General features: G+C 34.4%; 1 protein-coding gene across 1 annotated transcript; it reads left to right on the top strand.

The window, feature by feature from the left end:
- The first annotated feature begins 5,196 nt into the window (after window positions 1-5,196).
- On the top strand, window positions 5,197-6,082 carry LOC144567210 (uncharacterized). Its single transcript, XM_078317295.1, has 2 exons — window positions 5,197-5,844; window positions 5,990-6,082. The coding sequence occupies exons 1-2, from the start codon at window positions 5,197-5,199 to the stop codon at window positions 6,080-6,082; spliced, it is 741 nt and encodes a 246-aa protein (XP_078173421.1).
- The last annotated feature ends 9,655 nt before the right edge of the window (window positions 6,083-15,737 follow it).

Genomic DNA, 15,737 nt, shown 5'->3' with positions numbered 1-15,737 from the left:
TTGATTACGTGAAAAAGTGTTTATGCCTAAAATAATGTGGTCTCGTTTATACGTTAAAATGTTTTTTTTTTTTTGAAAGAAATTATTTATTAAATTGATTAAAAAATAGGTACAATAGAATTTATAATAAAAAAAGTAGGTATAATTATTACGACTTATGGACAAAATATCTTTAAGTTAACAACACAGTCATGACAGTTATAAATAACAAGCAATTAGTAATTAATTTTGTACCAGTCGCGGAAAGGTGAAAAAACATTAAAGAGCAAATTAAACCAAAATTTTCATACCTTGGATTACAATAATTAACTAGAAAAACAACCAAAAACATACATGTGATTCACATTAAGCTCATTCCAACTTGAACCACCTCACAAATATTAGTCTCACAAGTTCCACATAAAATGTTACCACATTCTAAATATCAGCGTTACAGAATGATAATAATATATAATAATATCTTTATCACTAAAGGAAAGACTAATTCTTTAAATTGCACTAAACTTATTACCCACGATATTAATAAGATATTAAAAACACAAATAGGTATTTAACAAATTAACCTACCTTCGACAAGTAAATATCCATTTCTCCTACTCTCGTTCTTTTTCATCCATCATTATGGCTTTTTATCAAATTTTTAAGTCATTTTGCTTGCTAAAAAGGCGCATTTATTCGACCTTTCATCTTTTCTACTTCAGCAAATGTTTCTTTTCATTGCTTTTCACACCTTCCTTTTCAAAAATTCAAGATTTCACTATTTCTTCGTACATTTTTAAAAAGTGTTTTGTTGATACGTAGTAATTCACAAGAGATTCAGTTACTTTAATTATATCTCTCAGTACAAAAATATTTACAGATCAATATAAACACCTATTTGTTTAACTTATGAGGGTTCCAATATCTCATAATGCCTCATATTTTATTTCTTTGTTTTCAATTAAACTTTCAAATATCCATATTAAAATATACTTAGTATACCAAATTTTATAATTTCTGGAACTTTTTAACTATTTTTTTAGATAGGTACAAAATCGTTGTTTTTAAACGGTTCAAAAAATAGTGATTTTGTACCTATCTTAAAAATAGTAAAAAAGGTTTAACAAATTATAAAATTTCATTCTAAAAAATATTTTAGTATGAATATAATGTTAAGTGGTTTGGATCTACAGTTTGAATTTTAAAAACAAAAATATAAAATATGATACATAATGAGATATGAAAGACACAGGAGTTTGGAACCTTTCTCTTATTCCAAAAATTTCTTGTTAGTATAATTATTTTTTAATATTTTATCTCTTATTTAACTTTAAACCTTTTTAATGTTAAACTTCCGCTTAAGAAAAATACAGGCCAACTTAGACTAACTAATTTAGACCTACATAGATAGTGATTTTGTACGGATCTTAAAAATAGTAAAAAATATTCAAAAATTATAAAATTTCATGTCCAAGTATATTTTAGTATAAATATCATATTGAGCGGTTTAGATCGACAATTTGAATTTTAAAAATAAAAAAATAAAATATAAGACATAATGAGATATGAAACACACGAAATATTGAAACCTCTTCTCTTACCTTATTCCAAAAATGTAGTGTCATTATAATTATTTTTTTAATGCTTACTAACTAATTTAGACCTTTTAACTGGCCTTCACCTCACCAAACATTCCCGGAGTTAATTACCTGAACAGCGGAACAATTTGAATCAAGTCAGCTGAGGTAACTCAAATTTCACCTTTAAATCTTCTTCGTCCGATCTACTTTAGCACGAATATTAACAGAAGCGGACCCAGTATATACCAGGGGGCAGTTGCCGCTACTTCCCCTTTGATTTTAAGTTTTAGTAGTGATTTATCAATACTGATCGACTTTGCCTCCCTCTCTAGAAATTTTTTTGCCCCCTTTGGATATTTGATTTGTAATTCGGGTTAAATTTAGTATTAAAATCAAAATAAATTTTTTGAATTATGATTGGTAATTAGAATTATAAGTTAAAGCATCAGAAATTACAAGTCATCGCATTGAAAAATATAAGTCAAAGCATTATTTTTTCTTATCGAGTACCCAATTAGTTAATGAATTTAAATCCGATTCGGTATTTTTCTACCCCCTGACGAAAATTCTGGATCCGCCCCTGAATATTAAGGAGACCTCGTCCAGCCGGACGGCCCGAATCTAAACTCAAAATGTGAGTTATAGTAGAGAGGATTCGGTCTCAACCAATTCAATCAACATAGGTAGAAAGTTTGAGTTTCTACTAGGGTGTTTTTAAGTTTATCAAGCCTCTTGGTGAATTCAAGTCTAAGATCCATCGAATCATCTTCAAACGACGAATTCAAATCATTGAATTATGCCTACCTTTTGAGTGATACGTCTACATATGAAACTTTTAAACTTTTGAATTAATTTAATATATAGTCAAGCGGTCAAAATTAAAAAGTTAATAAATTAATTTTAATGCATTCAATTTTTGATTTTTTTTTTTTTTTACCACTTGACTCTATACAAAATTTGTTTCACATCACTCGTAAGATAGACAGGTTTTAACGGTTCAGATTTGTCAATTGAAACTGATCCAATAAATTTCAGATTTGAATTTACAAATGACTAGATGAACTTAAGAACACCCTAGTTCTACTCCTACTCGGAAAGATTTATTAATTGGGAAGTGGTAGAAAGGTTTCAGATCTGTTTGAGAGGCGCACATGTTTATTAATTATATTAGACATGGTGGGTGCATTTGGATGAAGCAAGAATAGCACTAATTCGATAATAGCACTATTTTTTTGAGCTATCCGATGTTTGGATGAAACAAAAATAACACTAATTCATTATTCTTTATTTGTCTTATATGAATTAGCTCACTATTTTACTAATCTAATTAAAAATTAAATTAACTATTATTGTTAAATATAAAATTAGCTCTATTTCTTGTTTCATTCGAGCATACCCGAAGCAAAGTGGAAAGGTTTCCAGATCCGTATATTTTTGCCTTTTGTTGTTATTTTCTCTCTTATGTCCGATCAAGGCATTAAGCCACGTGATAAAGGTAACCTTCTCAGTACCAGGTAATAGTAGCCTTAGCAAGCAAGGAAAGAAAAAGGTTACCTTTTTTCATCTATTTTCCTCCGTAAAAGTAGAAAATACATCTAAACAATATCATTTGGTGATTTATTCAATTATTTGGTCACATCTGATTTAAACTTTTTTTTATTTTATTTCAAATGGACGGTCAGGATTCGATCGATGAAATAAAGACAACTACAAAAGCAACTTTTCTCAAAGAAAAAAAAAAGAAGAAGAAAGAAAGAAAGAAAAAGAACTCAAAAGCAACAATATACAGACCTGGAAATCTTTCTTTTGCCCTTGCTGAACCTTTGTTCTTTATGGACCATTATAATAATTAATTGACATTTTCTTCTTATTGTTCATTTTACAAATTTATCATTAAGAGGATGATAAAACAACATTGAAAGCCAAGCAATCTCACCAATAACATAAGGTTAATTTATTGGAATAGATGCCTGGAGTCCATATTTCCTAGGATTTTTTTTTATAAATCTTAAATAAATAAATAAAATTAACAAATTAACTTTTTCTTTTTAAAAAAAAAAATATAAGTACCGAGATATCAAATCAGCCCAAATTATTTTTTTGCTGTGCCGAGATGGCATCTCGATCTGGTGGTGTTTTCATAATTTTTTCAACCATAGGCTACAAAGAATTATAAATCATTAACTTTTTGCTTGAGTCGAGATGGCATTTCGATCTCCAATTTTTTTTCCTTATGCTGAGGCGACATTTCCGTCTTTAACCAAAAAAATTGACAGCCAGCCAAAAAAAAAAAAACCCTGTACTGAATAAGGAATTTGACACAGAAAAAAATTGACTATAAAAAAAAAAAGCAAGAAAACCTCTGTGCCGACTGCCGAATAGGAAATTCGGCATAGAGAGTGAAAATTGTCATCTCGACATATCTTCGTTTACAGTGAAATTTGTAAAAATGACTGAAATCCAACCGAAACGAGTGCCCATCTCGACACAGCAAAAAAAAAAAAAAGAATTTCACCAACGACTACACGGTTTGATTGAAAAATTGTGAATACACCCCACTAGACCAAGTAGCCATTTAGGCACAGCTGGAAGAAAAAAAGTTTGTGCCGGTTTGATATTTCAATACTTCTGATTTTTGTGAAAAACTGGTTTGTTAATTTTTTATTTAGTGTATTTATTTTTTGAACATTTTTTTATCACTTAACTTTATACAAAATTAATTTAAAATTCGGAAAACTTTATATGTAAATTCATCACTCGTGAAATAAATCGGTTTCAACAGTTTGAATTTGTCATTTGAAACTAATTAATATAATAGATTTTGGAGTTAAGCTCGCCAAATACCTTGGTGAACTTATAGGAACACCCTAGTTCTACTCTAAACATCACATTGCGTAAGCATTAATTATTACCTGCTTGTAATAAGTTTATGATAAATATACGTACATCTTATAGAGTAGAACTAGGATGTTCCTATGTTCACCAAGTATCTTTGTGAGCTAAATTCTAAAACTTATTAGATTGGCTTCAACGAAGAATAATCCGAACCGTTAAAATCTTTCTACCTTGAGTGATGTGTTTACATGTGAAAATTTTAAAGTTTTGAATTAATTTAATATAGAGTCAAGTGGTCAAAATAAGAAGATTTATAAATTAATTTTAATGCATTTATTTTTTAGACGTCTTTTGACCACTTTACTCTGTACAAAATTAATTTTAAATTTTAAAGTTTTTGTATGTAGATGCATCACTCGTAAGGCATAAGGATTTTAACGGTTTGGATTCGTCATTTGAAACCAATCCGATAGAATTTAGAGTTGAGTTAACAAAGAGGCTTGGTGATCTTAAAAACACCTTAGTTTTACGAGTCCGTGTCCCCACAGGTACCTGAGGTGCAATTAATAAAAATGGACAGCCAGATTAATTCCATTCATACCAAACTCAATCCGGTAGCTGTTGAGGTTGTGGTGGGTTGCTTTGAGATTCTTGCCAAGTGAAATGAACTGTTCAGATTGACCGCTTGCACCTCAGGTACCTGGGGTGATACGGATTCCTAGCTCTACTCCATCTTATATATATGCAAAGCCCTTGTTACAGACTAACCATCCCAAAATAGAAGGAGAAAAATAATTAGGAAATGGAGAAGGCTAATAACAAGTTGAAGCTAAAGCTTATTATAGATAAAAAATCTAACAAGGTATTGTTCGGCGAAGCGAGAAGAGATTTGGTGGACTTGATATTCAGTCTCTTAGCGCTCCCTCTTGGTGCCATTACCAAGCTCCTTACAAAGGATGCCATTGTAGGTTCCATTGGAGAAGTCTACGATAGTTTGAGTAACATCAATGGAACCTATATCCTCTCTTACGGGAAGCAATCTTCCCTTCTCAACCCCCCTCTTGCAACTATATCAGATTACGACACCAATTATTTCATACCTCCATCAACCTATCAGGATACAAAAAATAGGTTGGCCTACATTTGTTACAGTTCAAGCAAGTTTTGCTGCCCTTATGTAAGTCTGGTAAGCGGGACAACTTGTCTCGGTTGTGGCAAAAGAATGGATTTGCAGACAGGATTGAAGGATCCTAAGTTTGATACCGGTATGGTGGCAGAAGCAAGTAGTGAGGGAAAAAGGTATGTTGCGGGAGAGGTGACTTACTCTGTGATGGATGATCTTACCATGGTACCCATGTCAACTTTATCAAGTGTCGCTCTTTTCAACAAATTTGAGATCAAAGATTTGGGATCAATCCAGGAGATAACGGTTACTATTGGCTTTGAAGAGGTAATTAAGTAACTTTTTCTTTTTTATATATATGTTCCAGTATTTTTGTGCTTTTCATTTTGTGTTGAAATCTAACAACTCCATAACTATTTTATCTTTTTTACAAGTCCTAATTATTTGTTTTGAACTTGTAAATGGAAATTAGGGATTGAAGCTTGTCAAGGCTTCTCTGGAATCAAAGACTGTCCTTACTGATGTTTTCCTGAAGAAAAATGGTGCATCTAAATCTAATGCATAGCCAGTGTTGAATTTAAGTCTGGAGCTGTTAATGGTTTATTATTATTATTATTATTATTATCATTCTGTAACGCTGATTGGAAATTGGAATGTGGTAACATTTTGTGTGGAATATTTGTGAGGTGGTTCAGGTTGGAATGAGTTTAATGTGAATCACATGTATGTTTTCGGTTGTTTTTCTAGTTAATTATTGTAATCCATGGTATGAAAATTAAATTATGGTTTGCTCTTTAATGTTTTTTAACCTTTCTGCGACTGGTAGAAAATTACTAATTACTAGTTAAAAAACGGGAAAATTTCTCGTGTACCCATATAAATTTCTAAAATAGCCAATTTTCACATCAAATCACTGTAATATCCAATATCCCATAAATATTTAACATTCTTTCCTACATCCCTTTTATCCATTAAACATATTATTTAATTTTTTTAATTTTTTTTGACAAATATACCCTTTTTATTGTATGATCACAGTATAAGCCTTGCAACGATGAAAACCAATGTGGTACCAATTTGACCAAAATTCAGTACGCACTCACATAAAACTAATCCGGTACCATATTTACATGGCTTTAATTTAACATTCAAATCATCAATCCGATAAAACAAGCTGTCTAAATGCAACTAAATGCAACGAACTCAGATAATAAAGAAGAAAATGTTTATAGCTTTAAAATGAACTTCGTCAGGAAAGATGGTGGCAGGCCTTTGATAATAATAATAATAAAAGAGCTGTTGAATTGGCAGCTGCCCACCACCGCTGAGAACACTCTCAAATTCCCCAAGTGTCGGGCCTTTGATTCTCCGTGACTGGAACCCTTTCTGTCGAAGCCAGGATCGTTATCAGGTCCAAACCCTCGAGCATCTCCATCAATGCAATTGATTAGCAATTACAAGACAGTTGTCAAATTGAAAGTAGCTACTAATTGCAAAATAAATATATTCATCAAAGAGTAGTAATTGTAAAAATTTACTTTTTAAAGAACAATAACTGTAAATTTTATTAAAGGAGGCCATTTCTGCAGGCTCTGACCTGCTGCAGCAGGTTGCTGGTACGGTACCAGTTCTGACAAACCGGGTGGATGCTTTGAGCTGGCGCTGGACGGGTACAGGGCACTACTTGGCTTCATCTCTATACAATTTGATAACCACTGCTGGCAAGACTAAATGGAAACTTATGTAAAAATTTTCTGTTATTTGGTTCGGTGTTAACTCATGAGGTATTACAAAGAAGAGGCATGACTTGTGATATGAAGTGTGTGATGTGTGATACGTGCCCTTTCGAAACCGCTCACCATCTGTTTTTCCAATGCCCTAATGCAATCGAGCTTTGGACAAGATTTCCACATCTCTTCCAACATGCTTCCACAGTAGAAGAGACGTGGGATGCATTTTTGTGACATCACTGTTACACAACAAATCAGAGGAAAAGTGAATGGGCAACTTCATTCATGGCAATTCTATGGTCATTATGGAGGCAAAGAAATGAATTAATTTTTTGAGGCACTAAATTGCCAACATGGCTAGTAGCTAATCGGGCAAGGAAAGATGCGAGTCTGTGGACCCGATACTGTGGTAACTCAAGTGTAAGAAGTGTTGTTCGTACAATAATCATTTTCGTCTATTTGACTAATTTGTAAAAACATACAATTATTGAATTTTACGATTTCTTCTATTTTAAGATTATGTAGGTCCAAGAAGAGTTGGAATTACAGAATGATACGCTTGGACTGAAGAAATCATGAAGACTTTTATCAAGAAGACAAATTGTAAAATCAAAGGTGGTAAAATAAGTTTGAGGATGTTTTTGCAGAAGTAAAACGTTGGTAACGTTTATAAAACGTTGTAACGTTTTTAATTCTGCCAAAAACACTTAAGTAAAAGATTGATTAAAAACACAGAAATAACTTAAAACGTTATAACGTTTTTACAAAACGTTGCAACGTTTTAGGATTACTAAAAATGGCAGAAGCACTGGTGTACAAAACAAATAAAACGTTATAACGTTTTGTAAAAACGTTATAACGTTTTAGGATTGTCAGTATTTCAAATATAAAACGTTGTAACGTTTTCATAAAACGTTACAACGTTTTAATTAAATCTAAGCTTCAAATTGTTCCTGTTTTTGATCAAGATTTTACAGCACAAAACGTTATGTAACGTTTATAAAACGTTATAACGTTTTTGAACCTTTTTGCTGAGCTGTCAGAAATCTAAACCCTAAATCGCAATTTGAACTAAAACGTTGTAACGTTTTATAAAACGTTGTAACGTTTTGGCTCAAACAGCTCATTTTTGAGCTGACACTATAAATAGATGAGTGAGGTTTTCTTCTCACTTATCTCAGCCGACCCTAATTAATTCAAAAGTGATTTTCTGAGAGCTTAGCATACTCCATTGTTGTGAGAGCCTAAAACTTCAAAATCCCTCAAGCAACCTCAAACCTACTTCACCAATCTTGATATAGATTAGGTTAGAGTGATCTATTGAGTGTTTCTCTTGTGTTCCTAGACAATCGAGACCTTGTTCTCATCTCTTTGAGTTGGCCGTTTGATTTCCCGCTTGGTGTGTAAGGGCTCAACGGTTCACAAGTTGTAATCCTTTCGTATTGGGTAATAGGAAGGCGCACCTCACAAGGTTGCGAAGCCCCGGAGACGTAGGCCTTTGTTTTGCCGAACTCCGTTATCACCCCGCGTGTCAAATTTCTCTAAACTCATCTCTTTACTTTCAATTGCAATTTAATTTCAGTTTTTGAGCAATTAAAGGTGCCCCTAAGTGCAACAAAGTGGTATCAGAGCAAGTTACTCGAATTAAGACACACTTAATTGGAGATTAGATCAACTTGACAAATGGCACCCTATAGATCCGTGAAAGAACCCCTAGTTTTTGGTACTACCACCAAAAATTTCATGCATTGGAAGAAAACCATGATTAATTACTTGAATATCCTTGAGGTGTGGTATGTGGTTGAAAAAGGGTATACACCAACATACACAAGTGTAGCTACCGAGGGTTCAACCGATGCCAAAATTGAGACCGTTGATTCCAAACAAACCAAGAAAGACAATGACCTAGCAACCAATGCCATATTCAATTTGGTTAGTGAATCGGTAGCCTCACTCTTTGGTAGTGCATCAAGTGCGAAAGAAATGTGGAATGCTCTTGTAAACCGGTATGAAGGCAATACCCAAATCAAACGAACCAAAATAACCGGTTTAGAAGCAAAATTTGAAACCTTTAAGGTTGAGGATGGTGAAAGCATTGAGGATATGTATAATAGACTTATGCATATCCAAAATGAGTTTACCGAATTGGGAGAACCACTTTCTAACAATAAACTTGTAGGAAAGCTATTGAGGGTGATGCTCATGAGGGATAAATGGTCCGGGTTGGTGAGTGCTCTAGAGGCAATCCAAGGCACGCACGACACATTCACACCGGATGACCTCTATGCTCATTTTAGGAGTTTTGAAGAAAAACTTCGACAATCCGGTGATTTGAAGCAAAGCTCAAAGTCCAAAACCGTAGCTTTTCCGGCACAAAACCGAAACTTTCCAAGCTCCTCAAACACCCGTCTTTCAAATGATCAATTTATCAACAAAATTGATCATGAAACATCCAAGGATGCCCTTCTCTTATCCAAAATGTTTCAAGGAATGCTTGACTTTGAAAGAAAATACAACAAGGAACGAGAAGAGAAGAACAAAAGGCTAATGTGTTTCGCTTGCCATAGAGAGGGGCATTCCATTCAAACATGCTTCAAGCTATTTCCACAATTGAAGAACACGGATGGGGAAGCACAACAAGATCGAAAACCAAGACAAAAGTATGATGGGTACAAGAAGAAGAAAGCCAAAGCTATGCAAGCTTTGTTCTCGGATAGTGAGACGGAACAATCCGATACGGAATCGGAGAATGAAGAGGAGATCAACCTTGCATTGATGGCAAGTGTAGATGAAGGTCCCTCGAAAATTGACATAGACTCAATTATAGCTAGCAAGAACATCACCGATGAAACAACCATCAACTTTCTCATGGAGCTTGTTAAATCAAGGAATGCCAAGGAGGGAGATGATGAAGTCAACACCTCAACAAACTTCGCTAGTGAGGTACATTCAACACTTAGTCTTGATGGTTATGAGACCGAACTTGAATGTATAAATGAAGGTGGTGAAGAGTATAGTGGTGAAATTGATATTGAAAATTGCATAATCACAAATGAGACCAACAATGACTTGTGTACCAATAGGTTAGACACCAATGATGCAAGTACTTTCAAAAATGAAATTCTAATGCACGATAATCATGAATCTAGGTTGAAATCACTCCTTGATGAGTCCAATAGAATCTTGGTTGAGAAGGAAGGTATTATTCAAAAATTAATTGCTAAAAATGACATGTTAGAACTTGAAAATAAAAAGTTAAAAGCATCACTCTTAGGTGAAATAGGCATTTTTAAAGTTAAAGTTCAAACCTTAGAAACCGAAATTCGGGCATTGAGATCTCCTAGTGAATTATCAAAAGTCACTAGTCTAGATCCCTATTATGTGAGCAAGTTGATACATGATCAATCCTATTATAAAAATGATAGAGTTGGTCTTGGATTTGAGAAGGGTAAATCCTCACTTAAATCTAATCACATGCTAAGCCCTAAAGGAAAAGGGGAACATTCTCAAACTTCAAGTATTCCAAATGCCAAATTAAAGTTTAATTGTGAACAATATTCAACTTATCAATTTTTTACTAAAAATGGTTTAACTCCTTTGAGCAAGGAATCATCAAAATTGAAGTCCTCTCATGTCTCAAATGCTAAACAAGATCAAAAGTCAACAAATTATGCCTTTAGGTACAAATACAATAAAAGAATTTCTAAGAACAAAAATGCTTATAAAGATAGTGATGGGAACACTCTTAATCCAAAAGGGTCAAACAAAACCTATTTTAAAGGACCCGATGGTTGGTTTTATGAATTCAAAAATAAAATTGCTTTACAAAACCAAACTCAAAGAAATGGTTTAGCTAGAGATGTTCCCCAACATCACAATAAATTTGATTCTAACAAAACCAAGAGCATTGCATCTAAAGTTGCAAATAGGTCACATGGTAGTCATAAGAGTAGTTTGCATGAAGTGAAGTACCAATCCATTCTCAAACAAGGCTCTACTACTCAAAAGCAATCAACTACAATATGCAACTATTGTTGCAAACTTGGCCACACTTCCTTAGAATGTAGCTTTAGGAATGTAAACAACAAACATAATGTTGTTTGGGTTCCTAAAGCTATACTAGCTTAGGTTCACACTTAATCTCCCCTAAAGTATTATAATTGCCAAACATAAAGGGGGAGATTAAAGACAAGGTATATGTTAGTTACTAACTCAATAATAACTAATATATACTTTGTAGGTGTGTTTGATTTCATCTCAAAAGGAAAGTGCTTGGATCATTGATAGTGGATGCTCACACCATATGACCGGTGACAAATCTAATTTTAAATTCTTAGAACCATATGATGGAGGTACGGTTACCTTTGGCAATAATCAAAGAAAGAGCTCTATTATTGGTATAGGCTCAATTGGTAACCAACACTTGACCATATCTAATGTATATCTTGTTGATGGATTAGATTACAACTTACTTAGTGTAAGTAAGCTATGTGATTCGGGATATTATACCAAATTTGATGCTAATGCTTGTCACATAATTAGGTCCTCGGACGATGCTCTAATTTATTCGGGAAAACGAAAGAAAAATGTTTATTACTTGTATTTTACTCACTTTGATTCCGGTGAAACATGTCTAAGTGCCATATCCAATGGATCATGGTTATGGCATCGTAGATTAGGTCATGTTTCAATTGATACCATTAGGAAATTAGTGAAATTAGATCTTGTGCGTGGTCTACCAACACATAAACTAGAACTTGAAGGATTATGTGAGGCATGTGTTCAAGGTAAACAAACCAAAAGTAGCTTTAAATCCAAGGATATGGTTTCTACCGATCAACCTTTGCAATTATTACATATGGACTTATTTGGACCAATAAGTGTACCAAGTTTAGCAAAGAAGAAATATGCATATGTAATTGTAGATGATTATAGTCGCTTTACTTGGGTTTTGTTCTTACAACACAAGGATGAAGCAATTAGCAACTTCATTGAATTTTGCAAACGTGTTGAAAATGAAAAGGGGTCAAAAATCATTAGGATTAGAAGCGACCATGGGGGGGAATTTGAAAATGCAAAATTTGATCAACTTTGCTCTAAAAGGGGATATAAACATGAGTATTCGGCTCCTCGCACACCTCAACAAAATGGGGTAGTTGAGAGGAAGAACCGAACCTTAGTTGAGCTTGCCCGAACCATGCTAAATGAATACTCCTTACCCAAACACTTGTGGGCCGAGGCGGTAAATACGGCATGCTACGTGGTAAATCGCGTAAGCATAAGGACCATGTTGAATAAAACACCATATGAGCTATGGAAAGGGTACAAGCCTAAGTTATCTCATTTTAGAGTATTTGGTTCAAAATGCTTTGTTCTTGATGAATCTCCCAAAGTAACCAAATTTGATTCTAAATCAATTGAGGGAATGTTTGTAGGATACTCAAATTCAAGTAAAGCCTATAGAATTTACATTCCATCTCAAAGAATCGTAATTGAATCCGTGCATATTAAATTTGATGAAAATGCTAATCAAAAGGTCGAGAAAGGTATTGAGATTGTAGGTGTTGAAGTGCCAATTGTTGATCAAGATGAAGTTGAAACAAGAACCGACACAATTGAGAATCAACCCGAACAAACTCAACCCGAAATAGATACAACCAACAATATTGAGACGGATCAAATAATTGAAGATGCAACCAATAATGAGATGGATCCAATAGTTGAAGGAATGCAAACCGAAGAAATACAACCTCCACGAATTGAGTACCAAATCCCCCAAGACCTAAGGGAAGTACCATCTCATCCTCTTTCTAATGTAATTGGTGATCCTAGGGAAAGAGTTAAAACAAGATCCAAATTAAATCAAATGATTGGTCATTGTGCATTTGTATCTCATATTGAACCTAAAAATTTCAAAGATGCAAATGTAGACCCTAATTGGATTTGTGCCATGCAAGATGAACTTGCTCAATTTGAAAGGAACAAAGTTTGGGAACTTGTACCTAAGCCAAATGATAGAATGATTATTGGAACCAAATGGGTTTTTAGAAATAAAAAGGATGAAGATGGAAATGTAATTCGCAACAAAGCTAGGTTGGTAGCTCAAGGGTACAAACAACAAGAGGGTATTGACTTTGAAGAAACCTTTGCACCCGTAGCTCGTCTTGAATCCATTAGAATGCTTTTAGCATACGCCTCAAACAAAAATTTCAAATTATTTCAAATGGATGTTAAAAGTGCATTTTTGAATGGATTCATAGATGAGGAAGTGTATGTTAATCAACCTCAAGGCTTTGTTGATTCAACATTTCCTAATCATGTGTATAGACTCACCAAAGCACTCTATGGACTCAAACAAGCCCCTAGGGCATGGTATGGTAGATTAAGTTCCTTTCTAATTGACAATGAATTCATTAGAGGCAAAAATGATACAACTCTTTTCACCAAGAAAAGGAATGGAGCACTATTGGTGGTGCAAATTTATGTAGATGACATAATCTTTGGTTCACCTAATGCGGCACTTGCCGAGGAATTTTCTTCTCTTATGAGTAGTGAATTCGAGATGAGTATGATGGGTGAATTGAATTTCTTCTTGGGACTCCAAATCAAGCAACTCATGGATGGCACCTTTGTGAGTCAAACCAAGTATGCGAAGGAGTTGATCAAGAAGTTTGGGATGACCGAAAGCAATACGAGCAAGACTCCAATGGCTACGAATGCAAACCTTGATTCGGATCCAAATGGCACATCGGTGGACATCACTCAATACCGAGCTATGATAGGTAGCCTACTCTATTTAACCGCTAGTAGACCCGATATAATGTTTGCGGTATGTCTATGTGCTAGGTATCAAGCAAATCCCAAAGAATTGCACTTGAAAGCCGTTAAAAGAATTCTCAAATATATCAAGGGTAGTTTAAATTTGGGATTATGGTATGGCAAACAATCGGATTTAGACTTGATAGGATATGCCGATGCCGATTTTGCCGGGGATCGTATGGATAGAAAAAGCACAAGTGGCACATGCCAATTTCTTGGTGGTTCACTTGTATCTTGGTCGAGTCGCAAACAAACCTCGGTTGCCCTTTCCACAACGGAAGCCGAGTATGTAGCGGCCGGTAGTTGTTGCACGCAAATTCTTTGGATGATCCAATCCCTAACTGATTATGAAATTCGCTTCCGCAACGTACCAATTATGTGTGACAATACTAGTGCCATTATGATATCCAAAAATCCGGTCCTTCATTCTAGAACCAAGCACATAGAAATAAGGCATCATTTTATTAGGGATCACATTGAAAAAGGTGAAATAGAACTTATACATATTGACACCAAAGAACAAATTGCCGATATATTCACAAAACCCTTGAATACTCAACAACACAATGAATTAAGGTTTAAATTAGGCATGCTTGAACTGAGAGATTAATGCATATCAAAACTTTGTTTTAAAATAATTCATATAAGTCAAAACAGTTCAATTTGTGTTAAACTTGACAGTACAAAACGTTATGTAACGGTTTATAAACGTTGTCACGTTTCTCATCTGCTACTTAGCCAATTTTCAAGGAAATTTCCCTACCTAAAACGTTATAACGTTTTTAGAAAACGTTGTAACGTTTTTAGAAAACATTGCAACGATTTATTTCTGATACTTAGCCATTTGAAGAACAGTTTTCCTGTTTAAAACGTTACAACGTTTTCACAAAACGTTGTAACGATTTAAATAAAAGTTTCAAATTCAAAAGTTGCAAAATTGATCATTCTGAGACAGCACAAAACGTTACATAACGTTTTTGAATCGTTGTAACGTTTTAGACAATAACGCAGTACATTCACAAAACGTTGTAACGTTTTAGAAACCGTTGTAACGATTTAGGCCGAAAAGGCGTTTTAAGTGCAGATCCGACCCGATTTCTTTCATCCCCTTCTTCTCCAAGCCGCCTCCTCTCCTTCTCTTCCTCTCTCCGCCGTTTTCTCTCTCTTCACCTATTCTTGCCAACAAAATCTACGAAATCAAGAAACTTGTCTCGATTTCTCCTCTCCTCTCCTCTCTCTATCCAATTCTTCAATCATAATCTCCATTCTCTCTCTCTATCACCCGGTCTCCAAAACCCTAGACGAAACCCTACTTTCAAATCCGGCGATCCGACCGTTGGATTGACGATCCGAGTTCATCTCTGCACTTCTCTTACTTCACTCTTCTCAATTTGCTACTTGCTTCTTCAATCGGTAATATCTCAAACCTTTCTAAAATTAATGGGTCCAAGAAAGCAAACGGGTGAAAGGGGCAAGAAGAGAGCCCGTATTGGGGATGGTTCTGGAGGAAGTAACGCAGAACCAAATTTTGAAATAGACCAAGAGAACCGGTATCTCTTTCGGGATATAGAGGCATATGACAACTATATCGGTCATTTTCAAACCCGAAAACTGTGCAAATCCTACTATTTTAACAAAGCAACTGTTACTTTTAGCCTACCAGAGGATAAC

This window comes from Carex rostrata, chromosome 2, assembly GCF_964058835.1.
Source record: "Carex rostrata chromosome 2, lpCarRost1.2, whole genome shotgun sequence".
In the NCBI taxonomy this organism is placed as follows: domain Eukaryota; kingdom Viridiplantae; phylum Streptophyta; class Magnoliopsida; order Poales; family Cyperaceae; genus Carex; species Carex rostrata.
This window is presented reverse-complemented; position numbering and strand designations above follow the sequence as displayed.